Genomic DNA, 27,283 nt, shown 5'->3' on the forward strand with positions numbered 1-27,283 from the left:
GATACCTCTGCTGACTTCTGCACAGCAAAGGACACAACACGTAAAGCTAAAAGACAGCCTTCAGAATGGGAAAAGATATTTGTAGAGTATCAATCTGGCAAAGGGTTGATAACTAGAATCTACAGAGAACTCAAAGTAATCAAAAGAAAAAGAATAAATAATCTCATCTATCTCTGACCAAGAGATATGAACAGAACTTTCTCTGACAAAGACAGATGAAAGGCTAACAAACATTTGAAGAAGTGCTCATTGTCCTTGATCATCAGAGAAATTCAAATCCAAACCACCCAGGGATGTCGCTTCATCCTAGTGAGATTAGCTAACATCACAAAGTCTCAAACCTGCAGAGGCTGGTGTGGATGTGGAGCAGAGGGAACACTTTTATACTGCGGGTGGGGCTGCAAACTGATACAACTTTTTGGAAGGAAGTATGGAGAATCCTCAAACAACTCAAATTAGAACTCCCATTTGATCCTGCAATCCCATTACTGGGAATCTACCCAGAAAGAAAAAAATTCTTTTATCATAAGGATACTTGCACTAGACTGTTTATTGCAGCTCAATTTACAATCGCCAAAATGTGGAAACAGCCTAAATGCCCACCAACCCAGGAATGGATTAACAAGCTGTGGTATATGTATATCATATGTATACCATTCAGCCATTAAAAGAGATGGAGATTTTACATCTTTTGTATTAACCTGGATTGAGATGGAATGCATTCTTCATAAAGCATCACAGGAATGGAGAACAAGAATCCAGTGTACTCAATTCTAATATGAAGACAATAGAAGACACAATGCGGGGTTAGGGGAATTAGGGATGGAGGTGAGGGGAAGACAGAGAGGGATGGGGATTACAGTATATGGCGTACCTCTTAGGAGCAGGACACAATTACAAGAGGGACTTTACCTAACAACTGCAGTCAGTGTAACCTAATTCTTTGTACCCTCAATGAATCCCAAACAATTAAAAAAAAAAGATATGTAAAAAGATACATGAATGTATAACTTTACTTCTAAGGTAAAAAATTATATATTTCTTTTTACCTTTGAAAATTTTGTTCTTATTTAAAAATATACTTATTAAATGTACTTATTAAAAATATACTTATACTTATTAAAATATACAAATATCGTTATATACTCATTAAGTCTAATGTTATAAATAGATAGCATTGTTTGACTTTGTTTAAGACAGCTTTACTTCAGTTAAGTAAATTCATATAGGACTAAATTGGGATTAAAGGAAAAGGCATTTCCTAAAATACATATGGTAAAATAGACTTTACAACTATATCTTTTTACTTTATATAAGTAAAATGCAACATCTTGGAATGTAGTTGTCTCACTCAAGGGCTTTTCTATAGGTCCACTCTGTGGGTTTGCTACCCAAGGGAGACTTCTCGAGGAAGGCTTTATGCAACAAACCAGTAACAACAAAAACAACAATCTTAGCTAAATTTATTTAGTGTTGTGTGTCAAATGCTGTTCAGGATTTTAGCCATATAATCATCCCAATAATGTCTGAAGCAGGTAAATGTCTCATTTATAGATTTTTAAACTGAGTTGGGAAAAATATTTGCCAAAATGATCAATTGGGAAGTAGTTGCGCTGGAATTTTAACCTAGAATGTCTGAGCGCAGACCCTCCACTTCAGCCACTGCACCATGATGCTGTTGTATTCTCCTTCAGTGGGATTCAAGGGGGCATTTATTTATATTAAATTCTAGTCTATGTAAGATCTTTCACCTCCTTCATTAAGTAATACTGTTTATTCAAGTCAAATCAAATTTATTAGCACTTGCTGTGTGTCACATAGTGCATAAGCACCTCAACATATTTTTATTTTTACTTAACACCTAACACCTATGTATTCCAGGTACAGTGCTAGAAGATAAGGGTATAAGGGGTTGGGGTTTATTTTGCATTGTGTTGTTAAGTTTTGTTTTAATCAAGGTTAGAAACCAACATGAGAAATGCTTTAATGAGTGCAGGATTAGAAGAGGGAGCACTGACATTGCTCTGGGATGGCCAATAAAACTTCGCAAAAGTAATGCCATTTAAGTAGAGTTTTGCAGGACATTTATATGCAAAGAAGATAACTTTGGATATGTGTGTCTAGAGGGTGGAAATATATGAAGATTCAAAGAGGTTTTAAAGAATGTGATGTTTAGGAATCTCCTACAAGTGTTTGACGTTCCATTTAGATGAGACAAAATGGGGAAAAAATAGTCTAGGGCAAGAACGTGAAGGATTTTTGTCTATGCTAATAAGTTTGGACTTCATCCTGCAGACCAGAAGTCATAGTTCAAATACCCATAGGTGCCAGGCAGATGCAGTGCCTGAGGGACTCAGACTGAGTGACCACCAGTCCAGAGTTGTGGGCCTGTGGAACACAGAAGGCACACGCCACAGCAGAAGAGAAGAGGGGCCTCTCACCTCATTTAAGTTGCATCCAGGATTCCAGACTATTATGTTTTTCATGCAAATCTATAAATCCAGGTTTATTATGTGAAATCTCTAAATTTTCAATCTTGGCAAGTCAGATTGAAAATGATCATAAAACATTGTGTAAGTCAGTAAAAGCATAATTCTGTTTTTGGACTGTGTGGGTAGACCACCTCTTATGATAAAAGGTACTAAGCAGGAGAATGACACAGTCAGATTTGAGCATCACAGAGTCCACTCAGATGGATAGGTTTTTTTTTTTTATTTTATTGTTTAATGATCAAAAATTATATGTGTATATATTGTACAATGTGATATTTTGAAATACGTATATATAGTGGGATGGCTCAATTGGGCTAATTAATATACACATTACCTCATATACTTATCATTTTTTGTGGTGAGAACACTTAAAATCTCCCTGCAAATTTTTCCAAATTTACTACTGGCAGTCCCTGGGTTGCCAATGAGATACGTTCTGTGGATTTGTTCTTAAGTCTTAAGTTGCATTTGTATGTAAGTTGAACTAGGTTTATTTACATATTACCTATAAAAACATCCATTTCTAAGTGTGAGTTATACATGGGATAACTGATACAACTGAGTTATACACTTATATTACCTATAAAAGCATCCATTCTAATTGTGAGTTATACATCGGATAACTGATACAACTGAGTTCTACAGTTGGATATTTGTAACTTTGGGGACTTACTGTAATAGCCTCCATTTGTAAGTGTAAACTGTAGGTAAGTCAGATGTTTGTAACTCAGGGGCTGCCGGGTCTATTGTTATTAACTGTAGTCACTATGTTGCACATAGATCTCTGGAACTTATTTTTCTTACCTAAATGAAATTTTATTTATTTTTATTTTTATTTATTTATTTTTTAATATTGAAGATTTTTTGTTTTTTTTTTTTGCTCCGGTCTCAGTCGACACACAGCTAGCCTCTGCTTGCCAGACCAGTTGGAGTCAAGGGACCATGCCCCTACCAATCAACCCCAGTCCACTGCCTGGCAAGCCTCTGCTTGCAGGCTCTGTTAGAGTCAGGGCACTGCCCCTCTGCCTGCAGGTCTCAGTCCTCACAGGGTAAGCCTCTGCTCACCAGCCCCGCTGGACACGGGAGACCACGCCCTAGCCCTCAGGGCTTGGTTCACACCCAGTAAGCCACTGCTCAAGGGTTCTGTTGGAATCAGGGGACCACACCCTTGCTCTCAGGTTGCAGTCCACACCTATTAAGCCTCTATTCATAGGCTCAGCAGGGGTTGGGGACCAGCCCGGTCTGCTGAATTCAGTCCACATGAGGCAACAATTCTCCCACTGTGGCTGCCCTCAGAGCCGGGGATTCTGCACCCTGTCCCACGAGACACAGCCTGAATGGAGGGTCAACACTACCACTGGCCAGGCATAGTCAACCAGGGGACTGCTCCTCCTGCCGAGTGTCCCTTTCTTCCCACACCCTCTTTCTTCCCCATTAGTCACAGATTCTGTCCTGATGGTTGGCGGACCACACTATGCCCAGATCTCTCAGTACAAGACCAAACACTCTGTGCTCTGCAGGGGGCAGAACTTCAGACCGCCATGTGAGGGGGAAAGGGTGGACTGGGAGTTTGAACTTGTGGAGGAAAATATCTGTCCAGTTTTATGCCTGGCAAAGGTGGTATCTAGGTTCATAAGTGGTACCTCCCTGGGGAAAGAGACCTGGAGTTTAGTGGCTCTTTCCAGTGAGGTAAAATGAGAGGTCTTTTGTTCCCTGCTCATTCACAGATAGCCTGCTTGGGGAAGGGGTCTCCTGTCCTTTAGTCTATAGGCTTCGTACCTGTAATTTGTTTTCTTGAATGCTCTTATTTGGAATTACAGCTTACTGAACATCTTTCTTGGGTTGGCTCCCTGTCTTTGGCTTCATAGAATCCGATTCCATCCCGTTTTTCTTTCTCTGCTCAGGAGCCTCTGCAGAGGGTTGCTACCAATCGGCCATCCTCTCAGAATTCCCCCAATACTGAAGTTTTTAAAATAAATGTGACTGATTCTTAGAAATGAAAAGGATACTGTTGTATAAGTCAGAGTGTCTAAAAACTTACATAACTCCTAACTGCAATTTTATAATGTCTTCCAACCACATGATCACCTCTTTACCCCTGGCAACTATTCTACCCTCTACTTCTGTGTATTCAACTTTTTTTAAGATTCTACATATAACTATAATCATGTGGCATTTGTGTTTCTGTGCATGGCTTAGTTCACTTAGCAAAATATCCTCCAGGTTCATCCAGGTCAGAATGACAGGATCCCTTCTCTTTTAAGGCTGAAGAATATTCCATGTGTACATACATACTTCTTGTTTTTTATTCATTCAGGGACAGACACTTAGGTCGATCCCATGTCTTGACTATCGTGATTAGTATGGCATTTGAATGGACAAGTGATAGGACTTGGTAAGGAATTGAACTTGACTGAGGGGAAAGGATGGTAAGGTGTTAGAAAGAGGGAAAAGTCAAGGAGATACCAGGTGGGAGACAGGAAACTGGTGAAGTGGAGTGTCACTGGCTGGTAGGAAACTCGGGATGAGCTGGTTTGAGTTTGGGTGACACCATTGACCTTGAGGATCTCTCAGGCAGTTCAGGTGAAATAATTTTAACTTGTATAACTCTCTTAACAAGGCTACAAATTAGGTCATATTAGCCCAGTTTTTAACAGTGTGGAAATCAAAGTCCAGAGAAGTTAAAAAAATAATAAAATTGCCCAAGCCCTCTCCGCAGAACAGAAATTGGTAAGTGACTGTTCTACTACTTAAGACTTTCAGATAAGACCAGGATATTTTGGAATTCCTGTCAAATATTCATCATTTCCTTATTTTAGTTTCTGAGTACTCTTACAGGAAAATACAGAACACTCAAAAATCATGACTTTAGACTTGAGGGGAAAATTTAAGAAAGTCAACATTCAGCAGTCATTGGGAAATGATTGGGTATTAACAAATGAACCCAAATAATATCCACATCCTCATCTACACGGTACACATGTGCCCTCAGGAAGTGGCAGCCTGTGTTTGAGTTCAGGCAATTTGTATAAACGTATCGCTAAGTTAGAAAAAAGTTAAATTTAATGTGAAAACACATTTGATTTTAAGTATATCCCAGGTTATTTGAAAGTATAAAATCTAGTTCAAAAGGGTACAAAAATAAAACAATATTTCTTAACAAAAATAATCCCAATAAAATATCATCTACCTGCTTACAGCATGATTATTTACTGCTTAAAATATTCCCATCTCTATATCTAGGCTGAAAAATGTGTCTTTAAGGCAAGTTGATGACACATGATTGAAATTATGCACCATGCAGGTAGGAAAACAAATAAGTGTAAAAAAGAGTTCTTTGGTTTTAGTTGCAGTGTATTACCATCCCAACTCTCTCCCCGCACCCAACTAATTCAAGCCAAAAATATATACATGACTCAGCCCTTTCTCACTGATAAAAATCTCTTGGCATATCCAAAGGATCACTTGCCATGAAGTTATCATTGACTCTGCTCATGCTTATCAATAATATCTCCCCCATGCCTGGTCACACACAAGCTCCTTCCTAAAAATAGTTCTTATCGCCTGCCCTGGAGCAAACATGCATCTGCCTGCAACAAGTAAAGTATTTCCTCAGCAACGTGAATTCCCATGAAAATCAAATAAAATGTAAATTGAAAACACAGAATTTATTGAATTTTAGAACTATCACCTTAGTGCTTTTAAGTCTTGAAAACATGTTAGTTATTACAATGGTTCATTCCTTTTTGAACCTGAGCGCATTTTTTAAATCATCAATCAGATGCAAGGAGGATGTAGTGTTGGTGTCCCTGATTTTTCTGTGGCCACAGGACTGTCGCTTGATTGCCTCTTGGGTGGTTATGGTCCTCTAGAATGACTGACATAAAGCAAACAAATGATATTGCTTCCTCATGGGAGAGGGCTGAGTAATCATCACATTTATCAACTGCTGTTCTGCTTTCTGGCTGTCTGGATATTGTGTGTGCCACGACATCATTTCCTCTGTGGTTTCCTGATGCAGAAAACCTTTCCTGGTTAAACTTGTATCATACTGTATCGAGGATGATAACGAGTCAAACATTTTTGCCATGCATGACTTCATTAAAGAAGAAATTGTTAAGGAAGCAGATGTTAATGCTTTGTTACATCCTGCTGTCCTTCATATTTCTGTGGACTTAGTAAAGGAAAGCTTTGCTCTGCCAAATAAGGAGATGCCTTGTTGCAATTAGATCCAAAAGGGTATTTAATTTTAATAGAGTTTACAATGCACTACCATCAAAGAGGAAGTCCTCCATAAAGTTTTACTTGCACCTTACTGTACCTTGGCCTTCTTAGACAGAACTTGTGCCAACAGAAAAAGTAACAAATTGCTAATGGCAATCATTTGCAATATTCTGTGTCCTCAGTAACTCTTTCTCCTTATGGCAGTGTTATACGCAGATCGGTGTGAAATGTGCTGAACACTTTCAAGACAGCATGGAGTGGAAAATCATAGGCTTTGCTGTGGGATACGCATGCTTCCCTTCTGTTTATAATATTACCCAAGTAACTTTACCCCCCCAAATCTGTGTCTTTATATATAAAATAGAGATAATAGCACCATTTCTTTGGGTCTCAGTATGGATGAAATGATCCAGAGTGTGCAAATTGCCCCCTGGCTGGCAGGAAGGTGCCAAATACTATCCTCTTGCACACTACGTGTCCTCTCTTTACACTCATGCTGATTAGACTGTCTAACCCTGACATGTCATTTAGAAAGTACTGCCTACTCAGATAGTCCACATACATATTTTTTGTTATGCTGTACTTTTGTCCAAATGACTTTTTTTCTCCTCAGGGTCTTTTGTTACTTCAGTCCCTGAAATACTAAAATGGTTGGCAGCAATCCACATTTAAGTGATGACTTCTTAATCAACAAACATTAATAAGGAAAATGTTTACTCCAATGGCTTGTCTGTTAGACTGGACTTCCTTGGAGAGTCTGAAATCTTCAGACTCACTCGGAAAGAAAGGACTAAATCCAGTCAGAAAGATGACAGAGTTATAACCTCCTGACCTGTTCTTAGGACTAATCAAAATAGTAGATCAGATATCATGGAAAAGAGAATTTATGATCTGATAGACAGATCTAAATAAATTAATTAGAATTCAACCCAGAGAGACACAGAGAGAATAAGTTTAAGAGATGCAGGGACAAGACATACAGAGTGATCACATCTAGAAGTAGCTGGTATATGTCTGGTATGTGTCCAATTGGAGTGGCAGGAGAGGTGAGAGAGAGTAGGTACAGGTAATATTTATACACGGTTAGGAATGTCCCCATACGTTTGAAGACATAATTCCTTGTATTCAGGAAGTCCTAAAGATTAAATAGATGGAATAAAAACTAAATAGGTTAAATAAAAAGTAATTGAGGTCTAGACTGTAGAAAATGAAAGCAAGATTTTTAAGTTAGCCAGAGAAAAAATACAGATTATTGACAAAGCAATGACAATTAGGCTTCTGTCTGACTTACTGAGAGCAGAGTGATAATCAGAAGACTACAAAAATAATACCAATGTGCCAACAGAAAACACCTATCAGTTGAGAAATGTATCACCAGTATAATTTCCTTTCAGAAAGAATGCAAAATAAGTAACGTTCAGGAAAATAAAAACCAAAAGCATTTACTATCAACAGATGACTAAGGAAATTCTAAAGAACATTCTACAGGAATAATGAATATAACCACTGAAGGAAGGCCTAAGATAAAAAACAAATGGTGGTCAAAAATTCTAATAAATACATAGTGAGTGAAAAAGCATTGGGTTTTGAAAAACAGTATTGGTAATGCCTAACTTCCATATTTAAAAAAGAGAGAATCAAATACTGAACACAATAGCATGTAACTGGTTCCCAAACTATGTGACATCCCAGTGAATACACAGGGGCGCTCTTGGTGTTCTCTGGGGAACCCCAGTATGGAATACCAGCTCAAGGCTGTTCACAGCTTCAACATTGACTCACACTCCATTCTTTTGACTACACGTCTTTGTCAAACTAGGTTTTCAGATGGGTGTTGCTAAGAAAAAAAGCAAGTACCAAGAGAAAATCAATATGAAATAAGAAATATGGATGGAGGTATCCAATTTAATTTCAAGACTTAAGAATTTGTGTAGTGCCTAGGAGGTACACAAGTACTATAAGAAAGTAATTGTGGTTAAGAATGAAGCAAAGATACTATTTTTTTCTCTTAATTCGTGTCTAATTACTTTTTTCAAACGACTACTTAGTTATTTGGACATAAATGTATATAAGTTGTTTTCATCTAATTACTTAATAAAAAAATTACTTAATAAACAAAACTAAGCATTTTCTTTTTTTTGTCAAAGGGTTCTATGAAAAAAGTATGGAGACACAAAGAATACTGGGAACCAAGACAGCCTGGAATCACCAGGCACACATAGTAGAAGTTGGTAGGACGATAACTGGATAGGTAGTGGTCACACTTTTATTTTGTTAAGTTAAATATACATGTTAAAATTTCTAGAGGAAATTAATAGGAAAAGGATAGAGTATATATCTTCCAGATTAGCGAATGTGGGAAAAATTGTATATGTGAAAACAATCACTCTCAAAAAAGTTGGAATTTTTTAATAGTAGGACAAAAAGTAAGCACTAAATAAGATGTTAAAATGAATTCAGACAAATGATGTGTAAATGCAGCAAATTCTCCAGTTAAAAGCCAAAGATATACTAAAATATATTCTGTAGTTTTCTATTTTCAGAGACACACTTTCAACTTAGAATGTAGAAAGATTGACTATGTTATCACAAAATGATATAAGAAGAACATACAAATCAAACTTAAGATAGTGTAGCTTTGGTAATGTTAGTATAGATTTTAAAAGAAAATACGTTACTGCTGTACAAGTTACCTCATAGCAATGAAATTTATAATTCAGCCCAAAAGATATGATTATTCTAAAATTGTATAATAAGTAATTAACAATTTTAAGACAATAAATCTGACAATTTAGTGCAGTAGTAAAATTCCTAGAAAATTAGATTATTGAAATTCAGAAAAAAAGAGAAAATCTGAATTGTCCTGTATCCATTAAAAATTAATAATTAAAAACCTTATCACATTTATTAATGACCAGTTTCAGATACTTTGCAAGTGAGTTTCCAGTAGCTTTGCAAGTGAGTTTCCAGTAGCTATCAGAGGATAAAATAATTTCAATCAAACACATTTTCAGAAAATAGGAAAAGAAGAATCATTTTAACTTACTTTTTTGTTTTTTGTTTTTTGTTTTTTTTGCAGTTTTTGGGCAGGGCTGGGTGTGAACCCTCCACCTCTGGTATGTGGGGTTGGCGCCCTACTCCTTTGAGCCACAGGAGCCACCCCTCATGTTAACTTACTTTATGAAATAAAGTTACTCTTGATTCTAAAACCAAACAAGGGCAATGCAACAAGGGAAAATTATAGGCCAACATCATTTATGAAAATAGATGCAATAAAAATTTAAACAAAATATTAGCAAACAGCACTCAAAAATAAATTTGTTCTTGAAATAGAAGTTTGTGGGCAGCGCCTGTGGCTCAAAGGAGTAGGGCGCCGGCCCCATATGCCAGAGGTGGCGGGTTCAAGTCCAGCTCTGGCCAAAAAAAAAAAAACTGCCAAAAAAAAAATAGAAGTTTGTTTAGCCATTATAAAATATATTAATTCCTCATGTTAGGAGAAAAATTAAATATCCTCTGAATAGATGGATAAAAAGCATTTGCTAAAGTAAACATCTATGGCAAAGGTTCGCATCAAAGTAGGAATAGATTCCCTAACTTGACAAAGTATGTCCATAATACCTTGGCACAAGCATACTCAATGATGAAACATTTTCTTTAAAATACATTTTCTTTAAAATTGAGAACAAGATAAAATGTTTTCTACTAACACTCTATTCATCAATATATTAATAGTCCTAGCCAGCAACATAGTATGAGAAAAAGAGATAAGAATAAAAGGTATAAGAATTGAAAAGGAAAAGCTAAACTATAATTATTTAGAAGTGATATTATTAATTTTGTAGAAAATGCAATGCAACCTGCAAATGAGGTATGAATAAATGTTTGCCAGACACAAAATCAGACTTTAGAAGTTAATGTTATTTTTATATGCTAGAAATGCACATAAAGTTTTATTAAAAAATAAAAAAGATCCACTTTAACTTAACAGCTAAATATCATGCTTTTTCCGAGGGATAAATGTAAGGAAGAATATACAAAGTCCTTATAAAAACACTTATGCTTTATAAAAATATGTAACATGACTTAAATAGAAGTTACTAAGGTAAATTTTTAATGGGTAGTAAGATAATATTGTAAGAATATTTTTTCTTCAATAGGATTTTCCTGGAACTTGACAGGCTGAGATCTTGCCAAATGAAATACTTACTGTAAAGCAGTGTGGCATTGGCCACAGAATAGACAAATAAACCAAAGAGCCCAGAAACAGCTCCACAATGTATAGAAATTATATACAACAGAGGAGGGATTGTGGATTATTAGAAAAGAAAAGATTCCCTAAAACTTGTTTCAAGGGGAAAAAATGAAATTGAGTCCTCTGTCATATCATACATACAACATAATTCCAGAGGTCTTTTTTTTTTTTTTTAACTTTTATTTTTTCAACTTAATATGAGGGTACAATTTTTAGGTTACATTGTTCTCACTTCCAGGGTAAAATTCCATTTGTGGACGAGCCCCTCCCCCAGGGGGTGTGTTTCCTTTTGCCAAGAGTCCCCCCCCCCACTTTCCTCTACACCCAAACTGGACTATATTAGTGTTTTATTATTTTTATGAGCATGTAGTTGTTTATATATTGATTTCATATTAGTATGGAGTACATTGGATATTTATTTTTCCATTCTTGTGATACTTTACTAAGAAGAATGTATTTGATGTAAATGTAAAAGATGTAAAGTCTCCATCTTTTTTAATGACTGAATAATATTCCATGGTATGCATATACCATGAATGGATCAAATTCCAGGATTTTTAAAAATAAAAATATGGAAGGCAAAATGAAAACAAAAATTTTAGAAATCCAAAATTTTTTTATGTTGAGATTATTGTTAGAATCACATAAAATTGTAAGAAATAATATAGTGAGGTCCAGGTATTTTTTTACCCAGTTTCCCAGTGGTAACTTGTTATGAAACTATAGTACAGTATCACAGGGTATTGAAATTGGGTACAGTCAACGTGAAGAATGTTCTATCGCCACAAAAATCCCTCTGTTGCCTTTTAGTAGCCATATGCACCTCCTTCCCCTTCAGTTCTATTTCTCCTCTAACTTCTGGTGACAACCAGTCTGTTCTCAATTACTAGAATTTCATCATTCTGAAAATGCTATGTGCATAAAATGATATACTATGTAATCTTTTAGTGAATTGGCTTTTTTCACTCAGTGTAAGTCTCTCAGGATTCATGTCGGTGGTTGTATGAATCAATAGTCTGTTCCTTTTTACTGCTAGGTAGTATTCCATAATGTGGATGTACCACAGTTTGCTTCATGATTCAGCAATTGAGAGACATCTGTGTGCTTGCAAGTTTTGGTGATTATAGACAAAGCTGCTATAAATATTCATGTGTAGGTTTTTGAATGAATGTAACTTTTTGTACAGTTTATTTGTATTAATGCTCAGGAATGCAAATGCTGGGTCATAGGTAAGCTGCAAGTTTCGTTTTTAAAGAAACAGTTAACTGCTTTCCAGAACAGCTACGCCATTTTACATTTTTACCAGAAATGCATGAGTGATCCAGTTTCTTCTTTCCAGCATGTAATGTCAATCTTTAAAATTTTAGTCATTTTGTTAGGTATGCAATTAATGTCATTGTGGTTAATGTACATCTCCTGAATGGTTGGTGATATTCAGCATTTTCTTCATGTGCTGATATGTCACCTTTGTATTTCCTTTGTAATATTCCTGTTAATGTCTTTTGCCTATTTTCTAACTCAACTTTGTTTTTTACTAACTTTTGAGAGATCATTATATATGTGTATATAATAAATACTAGTCTTTTGTTAGATATATTTTTCCCAGTCTTTAACTTACCTTTTCATTCCTGTTAAGAAGGATAATCTTTTGCAGAAGAATCCTGAAGATTTTTCCTATTTCATTTCCTACATTTTATAGTTTTCCATTTTCCATTTCCATCTGTGGGCCATTTTTGTGTAAGGTGTGAGACTTAGGTTGGTCCAGTACCATTCATTGAAAAGGCTGTTCTTCTTCCATTGCAGTGGTGTTGTCAGAAATTATGTGTGTTTGTGTGGATCTATTTATGAGTTTTCTATTCTGTTCTATTGGCTTATGTGTCTATCCTTCTAATTCTACCGGATAAAATTCTCAATTTTATTCTTGTTTTCAAGGTCATTTAAGCCATTCTGGGACCTCTGTCCTTACATATAGATTTTAAAACAAGCTCTTTTTGCATCTATAAAAACTTTGCTGACATGTTGGTAAGAATTACCTTAAACCCATACTGTGTGGGAGAACTGACGTCTATATTGAGTCTTTAAGTACATGAATATGGAATGATTCTCTATTTGTTTAGATTTTGATTTCTTTCATCAGTATTTCATGATTTCAAACATACAGAAATTATACATATTTTGTAAGTTTATATCTGAGTTTTTCATTTTCATTTGAGTGATGTTAATGGTATTGTTTTTAATTTGGAGTACCACATGTTCATTGTTGATATGCAGAAATGTGACTGATTATTTTTTATGTTGGTCTTATGTCTTGAAACCTTGTTGAAGTCATTTATTAGTTGTAGAAATACTTTTGAACATTTATTGGGATTTTCTTTGTGGATAATTTTGTCATCTATATCATTTCTTCCTTTTTTCCTTTTCTTTCTTTTATATTTCCTTATTTTGTTTTTATTCATTTTTATTTTATTTCCTCCCTTCTAATTTATATGTCTTTTAAGCTTTTATTATTCTTCTTGATTTATTGTAGTGACTTCTAGTGATATGTCAAGTAAGAGTTGGCAAGAGTAGACATCCTTGCCTAGTTCTTGATCTTAGACCAAAAGCATTCAGTATTTCTCTGTTAAGTATGATGGTAGGTTATGTTTTTTTGTAGGTGCTCTTTTACAAGTTGAAGTTATTTCCCTTAATCCCCAACTTGTTGTGAGTTTTTATTAGGTATGGATAAAGGGTTAAACATTTTAAAATTCAGCAGACTATATCACCTAAGAACACAAATGAATTTTTAAAAATATGGCATAGAAAACAAAGAATGTAAAGGGAAAATTCAGTAAGTTTGAAAATGCTGAAATTAAGAACTTTTGTTTGTCAAAACATATGACAAAGTAAGTGAGAAATAAAACCACAATGAAGGATTCATATCTAGAATAAGTGAAGAATCCTTATGAATTTATAAGGAAAATATAATTAAACCAGTAGAAAAAACATGTAAGTGAGTTTTTTTTTTTTTTGAGTCAGAGTCTCACTATGTCACTCTCTGTACAGTGATGTAGCATCATAGCTCACAGCAACCTCAAACTCCTGGGCTTAAACGATTCTCTTGCCTCAGCCTCTTACATAGCTGAGACTACAGGCTCCCACCACAATGCCCAGCAATTTTTGTTGTTGTTGTTGCAGTTGTCATTGTTGTTTAGCTGGCCTGGGCTGGGTTGGAACCCACCACCCTTGGTGCATGTGGCTGGTGCCATAAACACTGTGTTACGGGTGCTGAGCTGCAAGTGACTTCTTGAAAAATCATTTCATTGAAGAAGAAATGTAAATTGTTACTAACCAGGGAAAATGTACTCAATCTCATTGATAATCAATGAATTGTAAGTTAATGTTTCAGCAAAATACCATTTTACAGTGATCAGATTGGCAAAACCTAACAATTTTGATAATAATAAGTTTAGCTGAAGATGTGAAGCAATTAAGAAAACATTCACCGGTTGCCCCTGTGGCTCAAGGAGTAGGGCCCCAGCCCCATATAGGCGGGGGGTGAGGGGTGCGGCAGGTTTGAACCTGGCCCTGGCCAAAAGGTGCAAAAAAAAAAAAAAAGAAAACATTTACTATTGGTGGAAATGGTTGGTAAATCATTTAGGAAAATAATTTCTCATAATCTAACAAGTTCAAGATGCATACACCCTATGTCTTAGCAATTCTTGCTCTAGAGAAATTGTTGCACGAAGAGATGGTTTACATTAACGTCCATGACTGGTCTCAGAATGGATGACTCTAAGACCAACAAGCAAAATAATGTTAAGAGAAAAAACAGGTCAGAGAAGAAGATAAATGCCTGATTTTACTGAAATAAATTTTATAAATGGGTGAAATTAAAGACTAACTGGAACATAAACATCTGTAGTTTATACGCATGCAACAAGTAGAGAAAAAACTAAGGAAGTTACTGACAAAATTCAGGAGTGACTATTTGGGGGTGGAAGATGGAGGGACTGGGCCACCCTTAGGATTTTAAACATTTTGGAAATACTGTTTTTCTTAAGCTGGATGTTGGGTGCATGGATGTTCATTTTATTCATACTCATTAAACTACATATATACTACATGTGTTACAATATCTCTTTGCTTGACTGATAGTCACAATTTTTTTAATTATAGAAAAGACAAAAAAGGTTATGTCATGTGCCTTCAATAAAGTTTAGTTGCAGTAATTATTTTAAAGAAGAAAGAAAACCCAAAATGTCAGCTTTTAAATCTTACCTCCATCATCTAAATACAGTTAAGGGTTTAAATGTCAACTTTTTTCATGAATTCATGTTATTTTTGCATTTCTTGAAGGCACAGTTTGCAGAAATAGCTGCATTAACGTCTTAATGTATTAATTGTAAGTTTTGCCTTCATTTCATAACTGTTCAAATATTTCTGTTATGCTAAAAGAATGTCTACATCAATAAAATGGGCAATACGATAAATGAGATGACTCTAACGTTCTTTGCTTTCCATGATATTATTGCATGTTTTGGAAATGGTTCTCTGAATTTTCCTACTGAAGAAGAATTCTGTGCTTATTTTCTTCAAATTAGGCAGATTCAGTTTGCATGTGAAAGTGCGTGTGCCCATTGTTCCTATAGAATCTGCAGATCCTCCTTTTTTGGCTTTTCTTACCTGGAAATGAGTATGGTCCTCACAAAGATTCTCAGTACTCTTTAGATTGTCTTTCAGGGTTTGCAGTATCTATAGCAGAGTCAAGATCAGCCGTTAGCTGTTTTAGAAAACTGAGGGAATTGCAAGGCAATACTGGAACTTGATAATTAACTTCCTTAAAATGAATAGACATAGAACCTCCATAGTTGACCACCTCCCTACATTGACCACCTCCTTACACGGACTTAATTTTCATAGACCAGCAATGTACCACATGTATGCATCAGTACAATAGGCTAGTTCTTACATGGACCACCTCCCTATGTTGACCGGTTGGTTTATTAAAGTCCTGTGGGTGGTCAACTTGCAGAGGTGCTTCCTGTGGGTGGTCAAATTCAGTAAAGAACCTCTGTGTCCAAGGAACTCTAGAGATTTATTAATAGCAAAAAGTACTCTCCTGCTACTTCTATAACATAATGAAACTAAAAGGAGCCACCTACTACGTACTCAGCTAGTTCAATTTAATTCAGAAAGTCCAATAAGTATTTATTGAGCATCTACCAGATAGTGCCAGGTAACATTCATGGCCCTGGGCATATGCAGGGGACAAAACAAAAGTTACGTAGTAGTAACTGCCCAGTAGTTACCACTTAATTCAAAAGTCTCCTTTATAGGCCTGTAAGCTTCTTAAAGGCAAGACCTTGCTTTCTCTGTGATCCAGTTTTTCCACAGCACTTAACAATGCCTGGCACATTAATATGTGTTTAATGCATATTATTAATTATCAGCCATTACTGTGAATACAATTAAGATGTGTTTGTTGCATGGATGGATGTACCCTAAAGCCACACAGCTGGTACTTGGTGGCACCGAAGTTTGAACTCAGTCTGTTGACAATGCTGAAAGCAGTTGCCATTTCTCGTGAGCATACTGTGTGCCAGGGCCTATGCTTTACATTCACCATCCCACTAATCTCCAAAAATGCCTTGGAAAGGGATGCTATTTTCCCCTTTTTACTAATGAGGAACCTCTGAGTACTTAAGTGCTTTGACCAAGATCACCTGCTGGGTCTGTCTCCTTCAAAACCTGAGCAAGTCTGGGCCCAAGTCCATCCTCTTTTCACAGCCTTTGTATCTGCAGCGCCAGAGTATCCTTGGTTACCTATAAAGGAGCTGCTCAGTTTATTAACTGATTGCACCACATGGTGTCATGCAATCAGTTTGGCTGATTTTCTTTCTCCACTTAATTAACTAATTTGTTTTACAGAATTGACCACATCAGCTAGTTATTTTAATGATAAATCAAATAATGCTTGTCCACTTTTTCTTTGACTGTCTCCAACTGCCAGAAGCCTGGCTCAGCACTGACGGTCAGACACACCTAAATTATAATCCAAGATAAGCCACTTATTAATTGAGAAATCTTGGGCAAATACTCAGCCTCTTTAGGCTTCTGTCAGGAGTAAAAATGAAGGTAATAATAATTTCTACCTAGTCTGGTTAATGAGAGGATTAAATGAAACAACCCTTTAGTTCCCACCACAATACCTGACCCTTAAGGAGTTTTGTTGAGCAACAGCGGCTGTGATTATACTTATCATTGCTATTTTAAACCTTAACATTTAATTTCAATATCGTCTTTGTTCTCTGGTCTTTACTGACCTCCTTGACCTAGGTCCTTTAGCTCCCTTTCAAGATCTGCAGTTACCTACTTGCTCCTCCTTGGATGTTGTTCCTTCATTATGCAGCTTAAACCACGTATAAACATTGGCTGGGGGCTCTTGTTCTCTAACCTGTCTTCTAATTACAGACACTTTTCCTGCCAGTTTATGCATCTCTTCACTGCTGGCTCCCTCACTGTGTCCAGAGTATAAGTGCTCCATGGCATTTGTTGAATTGAATTAAAAGGTCACGTCACTGCTCACAGTGAATGGACAGGCCATTTCTCCTTTGTGCCTTGACACACATCCTTCATGTTTGTCCTTTCATCTCTTTTCATTTGCATATAGCTCTCTTACTTACAGTAAAGATCTTCACTGAGGGCCTCCATCTGTATTGTTTGCACTTTCCTATCTTGCTAGCACCATGTCACAGACCTTTTCTTCTGCCATTCCTGCTGTAAGACTTTATAAAAAGACTTTTCTTATTTTCACTTAAACTTTTATTTCCCACATTACTTTAAGGTATACATTTTACTCTTTCCCCCCATCATTAATACATTACCGTTTGACTCTATCATTAGGCTGTCAATCTGTAAAACGCTCGAGGAAGAGAGACCTTATTTTAAACAGGCCTGATACTTTGCTAAAGAGGTTGGTGCACTGTCTTCAATTCTATTCTTGTCAAGAATAGGCTTTTGAAATTTCAAGGAGAAGAAATGGAATTTAGAGGAGCTACCAAACCATGAAAGAACTAAGAAGGATAAAATAAGTAAAAAGAATTAGAAAACAGTAAAATCCAAAGATATTGCCAAATGGACAAAATTCACTCCAGAGTTCTAGGAAAGGTCCCTACTTTATTTTAAAATAACTCAACATGCAACAAAGAATGCCTTGAATGGTAAGACTGAGAATCAAGGCATAAAATCCTCTTTAGGGAAAAACTGTAGTTGAAGCTTCCTGAAGATCGGGTCTCCAGTTTATTACTGGCCATAAGGAAATGAAACATTTTAAAATTGGATTTTTAGGTTAAGAGGATAGAGATTGCTGTGTCAAGGCCACATGAGAAAAGGAAAAGGGAAGTTTTAGTAATCAGTACCTGAGAAACTCTATACAAGTGGTGGTAAGCAATAGCTTCTTTATTCCCTAATGAAGTTTGGATGCGACAATACGCTGAAGTGAAGCAGGAGAGATTTATATTAGAATTCAGACAGACTTCCGGGGTTCTGAGACTTTCAAATATGTTACTAAGCAGAGCAGGATGCATCCCCCAAACAAGGCTGCAGAGTTGTCCAAGATTCCAAACCATTAGGCAGTGTTTCCAGGGACAGCACTGCCCCAGCCCACACTGTTTTCTGGCATCGTCTGACCTCATTCACAGGGAAAACCTATGGAATTGTATTGACTTCAGACGTTCCTTGTAGAGGTGGGTGGCGACCAAGCAGGAGAATAAATCAGTCTTTCTGGAGATGGGGGCTTAGAGCGCCCATTTCTCTCATAACTGTTCGTCTGCTGCAGCAAATGAGAATCCACAGCTTCCTTCCTTTGCCAAACGTAAGAAGAATGCATATTTTTGCTTAAACTTGAACAGCTTTCAATGCAAAGGAATTGATAAGGTTAAAGATTTATATTGGAAATATCCTGTACAGGCAACAGTCAGCGTAGGGGTGAAAGAAGCTGCTTCCGTGGAACATTTCAATCAACTGCTAGCTTCACAAAACTTTGACATATGTCCCTTGACCTTTACCAACTACCCTTTCACGTTTGACACTTAACGTTTGCTGCATGATTAAAATGCAGCGTTAATTAATTTCAACACTATCAGTTAAGTTATATTTAGCTGAGAACACTCACTTTTGTCTTTCATGAGTAGCACTGCAGTGTTATTACAGAGAGGTAGTCAGGAGGGCAACAGAGATACGAGGAGAGAAGAATGATTCAGTGTGCAGATAATTGTTTCAAGTGAAATTTAGCTCGGTATTTTTGTTCCTGTCCTCAGTAGAACTGAGATTTAGCACCTCCTGTTGGCATTTAGCCCCCACCCCCACATAGGAGGAAGCTGTGCTGGGCGGGTGCTGAGAACGAACCACACCAGAATTAAATTATAGCACAGTTCTAACACTGGCGAGAATTTTCTATGGCCAGCTCCTGGGTACAAACCTGGTGATCCCAAAAGAAAGGCAAAGCATCTCTAAAAAAAGATCTCTATATGGTATGGGATTACCCTGGATGAGGAAGGTGGATGGATGTAGTTTAAAGGGCATTGCCCCCGAAGGGTACCATTCCCAACAAAAACAGTGGAAGCCAGAATATTCAGCCATAGCAGAATTGTAGCCGTATACTCAAAAAGTCACCAGGAAGTTGTCTTGATGATTTATTCCATAGCATGACCAAAAAGCTCTCCAGAAATGGATAAAATTCAAGAGGGCTCTTTCCTTGGGTTTTCTAAATGAGAAAACATTTTTTATCAGTTTCTTTATCCCATGCTCTTTTGTTCTGTCAGTGCATTTGGTAAGAATGTAAATATGCAAATTTTGCTGTTACCTGAAATTCAAAATACTGTGGAACCATTACAACTGGCATTCTTTGGGGTATTGGTATGAAATTTGCAGTCAGTAAGTTTACTATGCCATTGGAATACTTCTGACATTTATTTATTTATATATTTATTTTTTTATTTGGAGACAGAGTCTCACTTGGTTACCCTTAGTAGAGTGCCATGGCATCCTAACTTACAGCAACTTCAGACTCTTGTGCTCAAGTGATTCTCCTTCCTCGGCCTCCCGAGTAGCTGGGATTACAGGTGCCTGACACAGCACCAGGCTATTTTTTAGAGATGGGGTCTTGCTCTTGTTCAGGCTGGTCTAGAACTCGTGAGCTCAAGCAGTCCATCCACTTCAGCCTCTCAAAGTGCTAGGATTACAGGTGTGAGCCACCACACCCAGCCTACTTCTGTCCTTTAGATACATGTACAGAGCAGGAAGAGGGAGGCTTTTCACTTGGTAGATGATGTAGGTGAAACACAATTTATATGGAAGATGCCCATATATGTCTTACTGAGAATAGATGTTGAATTCTTTGAGACAGTATATCCAGGTAACCCTCGGTTATGAAAAAACAACAAAACAAAATGAACCAAAACAAACAAAACCCAAAAATCTTTTTTACCATTTTTATTTGTGTATCACAGAACATTTGTCTTCAGGAATTCAACTTTTATGTTCTAGAATCTGTTTTTTCCATACCTTTATCTCATCCTCTGCCCATGGTTGGAGGGCACTATAGATTTTATTTTCCTACCCATCCCCTGGGGAAAATTCCAACCTCTACTTGCCAGAATTTAGGTAGCTTGCTTTCAGCAGTCAAGTGATTCAGTATCAAGACACATTTTTCTTGTCAGGCACTGGTAGGATGTCCCTGTACTGGTAACTGACTTCTGACTTTAGATCGTAATCCCAAGCCTGGTGTACCTTATGTATCTTGGTTCTACCATATGAGAACCTAATCAGCCCTCTAGGATGGGGTCTCTAGCTATCTCACTATGGGTTAGTGGAATTCTGTTTCTAAATTCTAGTCTTATTGAAAACATCCCAGTTTCAACTTCATTGCTCAAGCCTTTTGCCTGGGACTCCTCTGAGTTCCCTGTTACCTTGCTCTGATCATGTACTTGTCACCGCAGCCCTGAATCCTTCCACTTCCAGTAGTTGCTGGGCCTCCTGATACTCTGATCCACCTTCACACTTGGCTGGCTTCCTGTATCATCTACCAAATAGATAGTCAGGAGCACATGCGCCACCCTGGCCGGCTTCTCTCTCCCAGGTCCTGGGTCCTCTCACCCTGCCCTATTGCAGTTGACCTTGGCCAAGCCCAGCCATGAGGTGATGCAGGAAATGCTGGGCTTTAATATTAGGGAAGCATACACAGATGAAAGAGGGGATATCATTTGTTATGTTTAGGAACAAATAACATTTCTAAGTGGGAAGAGTTTGTAGAAATGTAGATTCTAGTCCTTGAGTCTTCCAGTCTTTTGGCTTCACTTGATGTATCATAAGATGAAACATTATTTTTACCTCAAATATTTATTTTCAAAGGAAAATTTCAGACATCTCTGTATTTTGCAATATCTTTCTTGAATGTTGACCTAATAGGTGACTACCCATATGCCTTAAGATTAAAGACAGTTTAATATGTAAATTATTTTTCTCTCTACTTTTGTATTTTAAGGTACTGCACAATGGCCTCATCATGGAGATCAAGCATCCGACTGTGGGGGAGATCTCAATCCCAGGTCTGAATACTTTTGGTATTTTTCCTAACACGTTTCTTTGCTGATAATTCCCATATGCTGTGATCTACCAAACAACTCATCAAGACATTATATAAACTTATAATTTTGAGAAAAGGGGGAACCCTATTGCCACATTCACAAAATAATGTATGCTGAGGGTACAGAATTGTGTTTCAACTCTGCCTGCCTGTGACCAAAAAGTGCTTGTATTTTTTTTTTTTTTTTTTTTTTGAGATGGAGCCTCAAGCTATCCCCCTGGGTAGAGTGCCATGGCATCACGCTCACAGCAACCCCAACTCCTGGGCTCAAGCGAGTCTCCTGCCTCCGCCTCCCAAGTAGCTGGGACTACAGGCGCCCGCCACAACGCCTGGCCATTTTTTGGTTGCAGCCATCATTGTTGTTTGGCGGGCCGGGCTGGGGATTCGAACCCGCCACCTTGGGTGTATGTGGCTGGCGCCTTAGCCGCTTGAGCCACAGGCGCCGAGCCATGTATTTTTTAATTTCATTTTTTGAGTAATTGTGTGCTCAGGTTATCAATAGGTAGATAATAAGAGACGTGGCAAACCTTAATAAATATACCGATAGCAGTTATTCAGTATATGACATCTGATGCCTGTAAAGGCGAATGCTCTATACGTGGTTCAGATGAGACAGGAAAGAAAGCCAGGCAAGATGGAAGTGGTGTCCAAGGAAAGCTACTGACAATTCAGCCCAGGGTATTTGCTTTCAGGACTCTGATTTAGGGTATGGATCTGTGCTTTGCAGGTCAAGAAGCTAAGTGTTTACAGTAAGCCCAGAAGGAATTTTTGTAAATTGACTCATACTAAACTAATTCACCAAAAACTGTTGCCTAAGCCAAAGTGCCAACTTTTTCATTTCCAGAGGGAATTCTCTTTTCAGTCATCAGTAGCCTCACGCCTACTCTCACTACATCTTTTTGGGTAGTCCATTTAAACTGCGGTGAGAACTTATGATGAATATAGTATTACCCCACCACAGACTTCATTTCTCTGGTGCTCACGACATTATCACCCCTCAGATCAGTCGCTTCCCTTCTCTGGCGATTACAGGAAGGACACTCTACATTCTCATCCATTGTGTTTCTATTTTCTAGACTATACAAAAGCCATACGCTTATTTTTTTCTTTTCTTCTGACAAAGGACAATGACATTAGCTAGGATGTAGCTTTTGTCATTGTTTTTCCTGAAACCATTTCCTGGTCGCTTTGCTTTGAATTTGGGTATTCCCCAATCTCCTTCATCAAATCGCATAGAGCATTCACCTTTACAGGTATCAGATCTCAGATACTGAATAATTGCTATTGTTAATTTTATTATAAATAGACTCTAAATCTAAAATTTGGGGTCAACTTGGTAATAATCTTCTGTGACCACCAGATATGACCACTGGCACACAGAAAGAATGAGGAAGGGGAAGCATGATGAGTGAAGCAGGCGGAGAGGGAACATTCTCACATACAAGAGTATGAGAAATGATATGCATGGATTAAGGAAGGTACACAAGAGAGCAGGTATAAGCACATCAAAGACTGGGATCATATGTTAGGGGGAAATGCTATATAGTATAGACATGTGGTGGAAAAAATCATGTAGATAAAAGCAAAGAAGGTCATTCATTTATTCACATAATTGAGGATATATTGTGTGCTAGACACTGCTTTGGGTGCTGGAAATACAAAAATAATGCAGACAACTTGGCCTCTAGTCTCCTGGAGCTTATACTTAATGTAAATTCAGATAATATGAACAACCAACAAATGTTTCTATAACTCTAAATGTTAATTATTATAACTTCTACAAAGACAGGAAAGAATAATGTGCATCGTAGTGAAGGATGGGGTTGGTGGGGCCTCCTGTAGTCTGGGTGAAAATTAGCCTGGCTTATAAACTGAGATCGAAGCATGAAAAGAATAGAGAAAGAGCATTTCACACAGAGGGAAAAGACTCTCCCAAGTGAGAGAGTAGGATGTGGCTCAAGCCAGTGTGCAAGGTGGGGATGTGGGGCAGGAAATGAGACTGAAGAAACAGGCAGATCCTTGATGTCCTGCGAAAGATGGTTTTACTCTAAATTTACTTGTGGGGGCAGGGAGGGAGTAAAATAACACAATTTACAACTTAAAGCAGGGAGTAAGGAAGTTACTTATTGGAGTTTAGAGGATAATGTCTTAAATTAGGGTCAAGGTAATAGAGATATAATCATAGCACTGTCAGTACGACTAGAACTTAAAAGGCATTTTGTTCAAAAGTTTTGAACTTTAAACGGTAGAACTAATTTTCCAAATGAAGTCTGGATACCTAGACTAGATGTAAACAAGAGTGTAGCACTCCACTTATTTAGCTTTCCACCTATACCCCACCATGCTTCAAACATCTTTCCCTGGAACCATAGGCTCTAAAGAATAATTCAAGAACCAATGATCTAATTTAACTCTCCAAGTTTGTAGATGAGGTCATACAGTCCTTGGTATCCCCAAGCACCTTAGAGGTCAGAGTGAGCATTTGAAAGTCAAGATAGGTGTTAGTGTTGATAGTGAGGAAAGAAGTAAGTCAGTGGCCAATCTTGAATGAACCTATTTAATGTGAATGCTTTCTCAATCAATCAGGTGCGAATTTGCTGATTTTCATAGTAAATAAATGAGGAATCAACCCCAGGAAGGGCGAAATACTCTTTTTAGATGCGTAGAAGAGAAGAATACTACTTTTGCCCACTTTAATTTATAAATGAATGTATTAGGTAGGTATTGTCATAGTAATGTCATGTAAGAACCACAAAATCTCGGTGGCATTTACATATAAACGTTTATTTTTTTTTAATTTTTTTTTTTTTTTTTTGCTGTTTTTGGCCGGGATTGGGTTTGAACCTGCCACCTCCAGCATATGGGGCCGGCACCCTACTCCTTCGAGCCATAGGCACTGTCCCGTATAAACGTTTATTTATTCCATGCATGTGGAAAAGCTGAGGGAGGGCCAATCTAGGGTGGGCATAGCCGAGTGGCTTTGCTTCTGGTAGCAGGTCTGGCTGGGCGTAGCTCCTCTGTGGCTCCAGTTCATTTCTCCTCCATGCGTCTCTCCTGTTCTTCTCATGGCAATGGCTAAAGAGCAGCAGGACAAGTGGAAACCACAGTGCCATTTACGAAGTTGGTGTCGAGCTAGCTTACTCGTCTGCCTACATTTCATCCTCCAAGGCAAATGTGGGGCTGTATCCACAGGGTAGGGAAATATCTGTGACCCTTCTTAAAAGAAATTTCAGAGTTACATGGGGAAAGGCATGGACATGCGGAGGAATAAATAACTGGGGTTATGCTGGGTGTAGTGGTTCATATCTATAATCCTACCACTCTGGGAGGCTGAGCCAGGTGAATTGCTTGAGCTCAGGAGTTCCAGACCAGCCAGAGCAAGAGTGAGACCCCTTCTCTACTTCAGAAAAAAAAAAAAAAAAAGCCTGGCATTGTGGGGGGCACCAGTAGGCTCAGCTACTCGGGAGGCTAAGGCAAGAGATCATTTGAGCCCAAGAGTTTGAGGTTGTTGTGAACTCTGATGCCACAGCACTCACTTTACTCAGGGTGACAGAGTGAGGTTCTGTTAAATAAATAAATAATTGGAGGTTGAAAATCAACTTACCACAGTAAAATCCTCATATCTATAGCAAAATCTTTTTTTGTTAAATTTCCCTGTAGAAAATTCTATTTTTATTTCTTTAATTTCCATAGGGCTTAGTCATCTTCTTGGTATGCAATCTTATTGATGTACCGCATTCTTTCTATAGAATTACCAATATGAGAATTCTCAGATTTGAGATGAATGAATCTGAGTGTCTCTTGAGGGCAGCACATCTGGATTCCCCATGAAAAAAGAATGACAAGTGTGCTTATAAATGCTGCCAATAAAAGGTTACCATTGTATCTCCCAATCCCATTAACATGACTAAATTCTCCTTATTTGTATTTCCTTCCTTAATTAATGAACTTCTGTGACCCATCCTGTATTTTCTGTCACACTACTTTGCCTGAAACATTTTCTATCTTAGTCATTACTAGAAACTTGTCCCTTGAGAAACAGCAATAATTTTTGTACAGTATTTATAATGCCTTCTTTAAAGATGTATAAATCCATGTAGCATTCCTTCAGGAGTTTAGGAGCTAATTAATTAATACTTCAAAAATACTGATCAACCAGTGTTTAATATACTTTTAATGAGAGTGGGAAATTATTTACCTCTTCAAAATCCCTTTTGAGTACATAAAGAAAATAATTATCTTAATCCCTTCTTCCCTCTGAGTAGGGGCAGGGAGCCTGCAGCCTTAAGACCACATGTGGCCTTCTAGATCCTTAAGTCTTTTGATTGAATCCAAACTTTATAGAACAGATCTTTTTTTAAAAGGGGTGCAGCAGTGAAAAGAAACTTTTCTTGCCTTCTTTGGTCCTTATAAAAGAACAATCTTGAAATCAGAAGGTTGCAGGTTCCCTATCATCTCCTTTATTAATTTATATCTCTTGCAAATACTCCCTTTTCATATAATTTCCTGCCACCTCCCACCAATAGTAAAGAATGAAGAAAGAAATGGCATTTGTGTATGATGACATGGTTAAAGCAAGCAAACTAGGTACTGCTCATGAAGTACTGATAACTATATCAGTTGTAGTTATACTAATCCTATTATTCTTTATTTCATGTATTCATTAAACTACTGTCTCATCTGAGATTTAGAGCCCAGTATACAGTTAAAGGTCAAGAACAACAAGGAAAAATAACTATAAATGGGAGTATAAATGAGACCAGGTATCCTGGTTCTCTTTGCCAGGCTTAAATATTCTGCTATTCTAAGCATCCCTGATGAGAGAGTGGTTGTAAGTTTGTGCCCACTATTGGCTTAGTGTCAACTCAGTAGGCACAAGGCACTAATATGCTCATAATTAATTAACTTCTATAATATAACCTTGTGCTAAAACCTCAAACACATATCCTCCCACCACACTATACTAACTAAACTCAGTCTGGGACACTGTATAAGCTCTGGTGGGAAAGCTAGGGAGGCCTCACCCTCAGGACGCTTACAGCTCGCCAGGGAAGATGAGCAGGAACAATAAATATGGAAAAGTGGGATGAGCGTTTCCATGGAGAACAGAGGCCACAGCAGGGCGTTCTGGAGCACATATCGGGAGACCACACCTAGTGTGTGCAGCCGAGGAAAGGATTCTCCCAGAAGTGAAGTGCAAAGAGCTGCATGTACACTGTGAGAGCTTGACAACCAGAAGGAGCTGGGAAGGCATTTAAATGGTGAGGGTGGGAGGGGTAGTTCCACAGTTACTCTTGAGAGGGAGTCAGGTGGATAAGATCTAAAATAGAAGGAATGAGCAAGTTGAAAACAAATAAAAAGAGATCTGTGTTGAGGTCTCTGAGATTCCCGCTGTCTGAGTGGTTGAAGTGGAGCTTGAACGGGAAGCGCTGGTCTAGCAGATGTTCTGGATTAACTTCAGGGGCAATTTCTATCTCCATTGAAGATTTTTGTAAAGCTATGAGTGTCCTGAGCTTTAAACTGTGAAATTGGTAAAAAGCTGTGCTTGTTTTAGAGAAAAAAAAAAAAGCACATCAAAGTTCATACCAGAACATTTCTGTGACAGGAGATTGTCCATCAGATAAACCTCACCTTATTTGTACTTTAGTAAAAATATTTTGCATAAATGCCTTTTCGGCAGAGTGGAGCCTG

General features: G+C 37.6%; 1 protein-coding gene across 1 annotated transcript in view; it reads left to right on the forward strand.

The window, feature by feature from the left end:
- Positions 1–27,283, forward strand: part of SUGCT (succinyl-CoA:glutarate-CoA transferase) — a 771,296-nt gene that overhangs the window by 637,152 nt on the left and 106,861 nt on the right. The window contains exon 13 of the mRNA XM_023517742.1: positions 21,491–21,554. Within this exon, the coding sequence (XP_023373510.1) occupies positions 21,491–21,554 (64 nt within the window). The remainder of the gene's footprint in view (positions 1–21,490; positions 21,555–27,283) is intronic.

This window comes from Otolemur garnettii, unplaced genomic scaffold (genome assembly GCF_000181295.1).
Source record: "Otolemur garnettii isolate 467f Iridium unplaced genomic scaffold, OtoGar3 scaffold00119, whole genome shotgun sequence".
NCBI classification, from domain to species: Eukaryota; Metazoa; Chordata; class Mammalia; order Primates; family Galagidae; genus Otolemur; species Otolemur garnettii.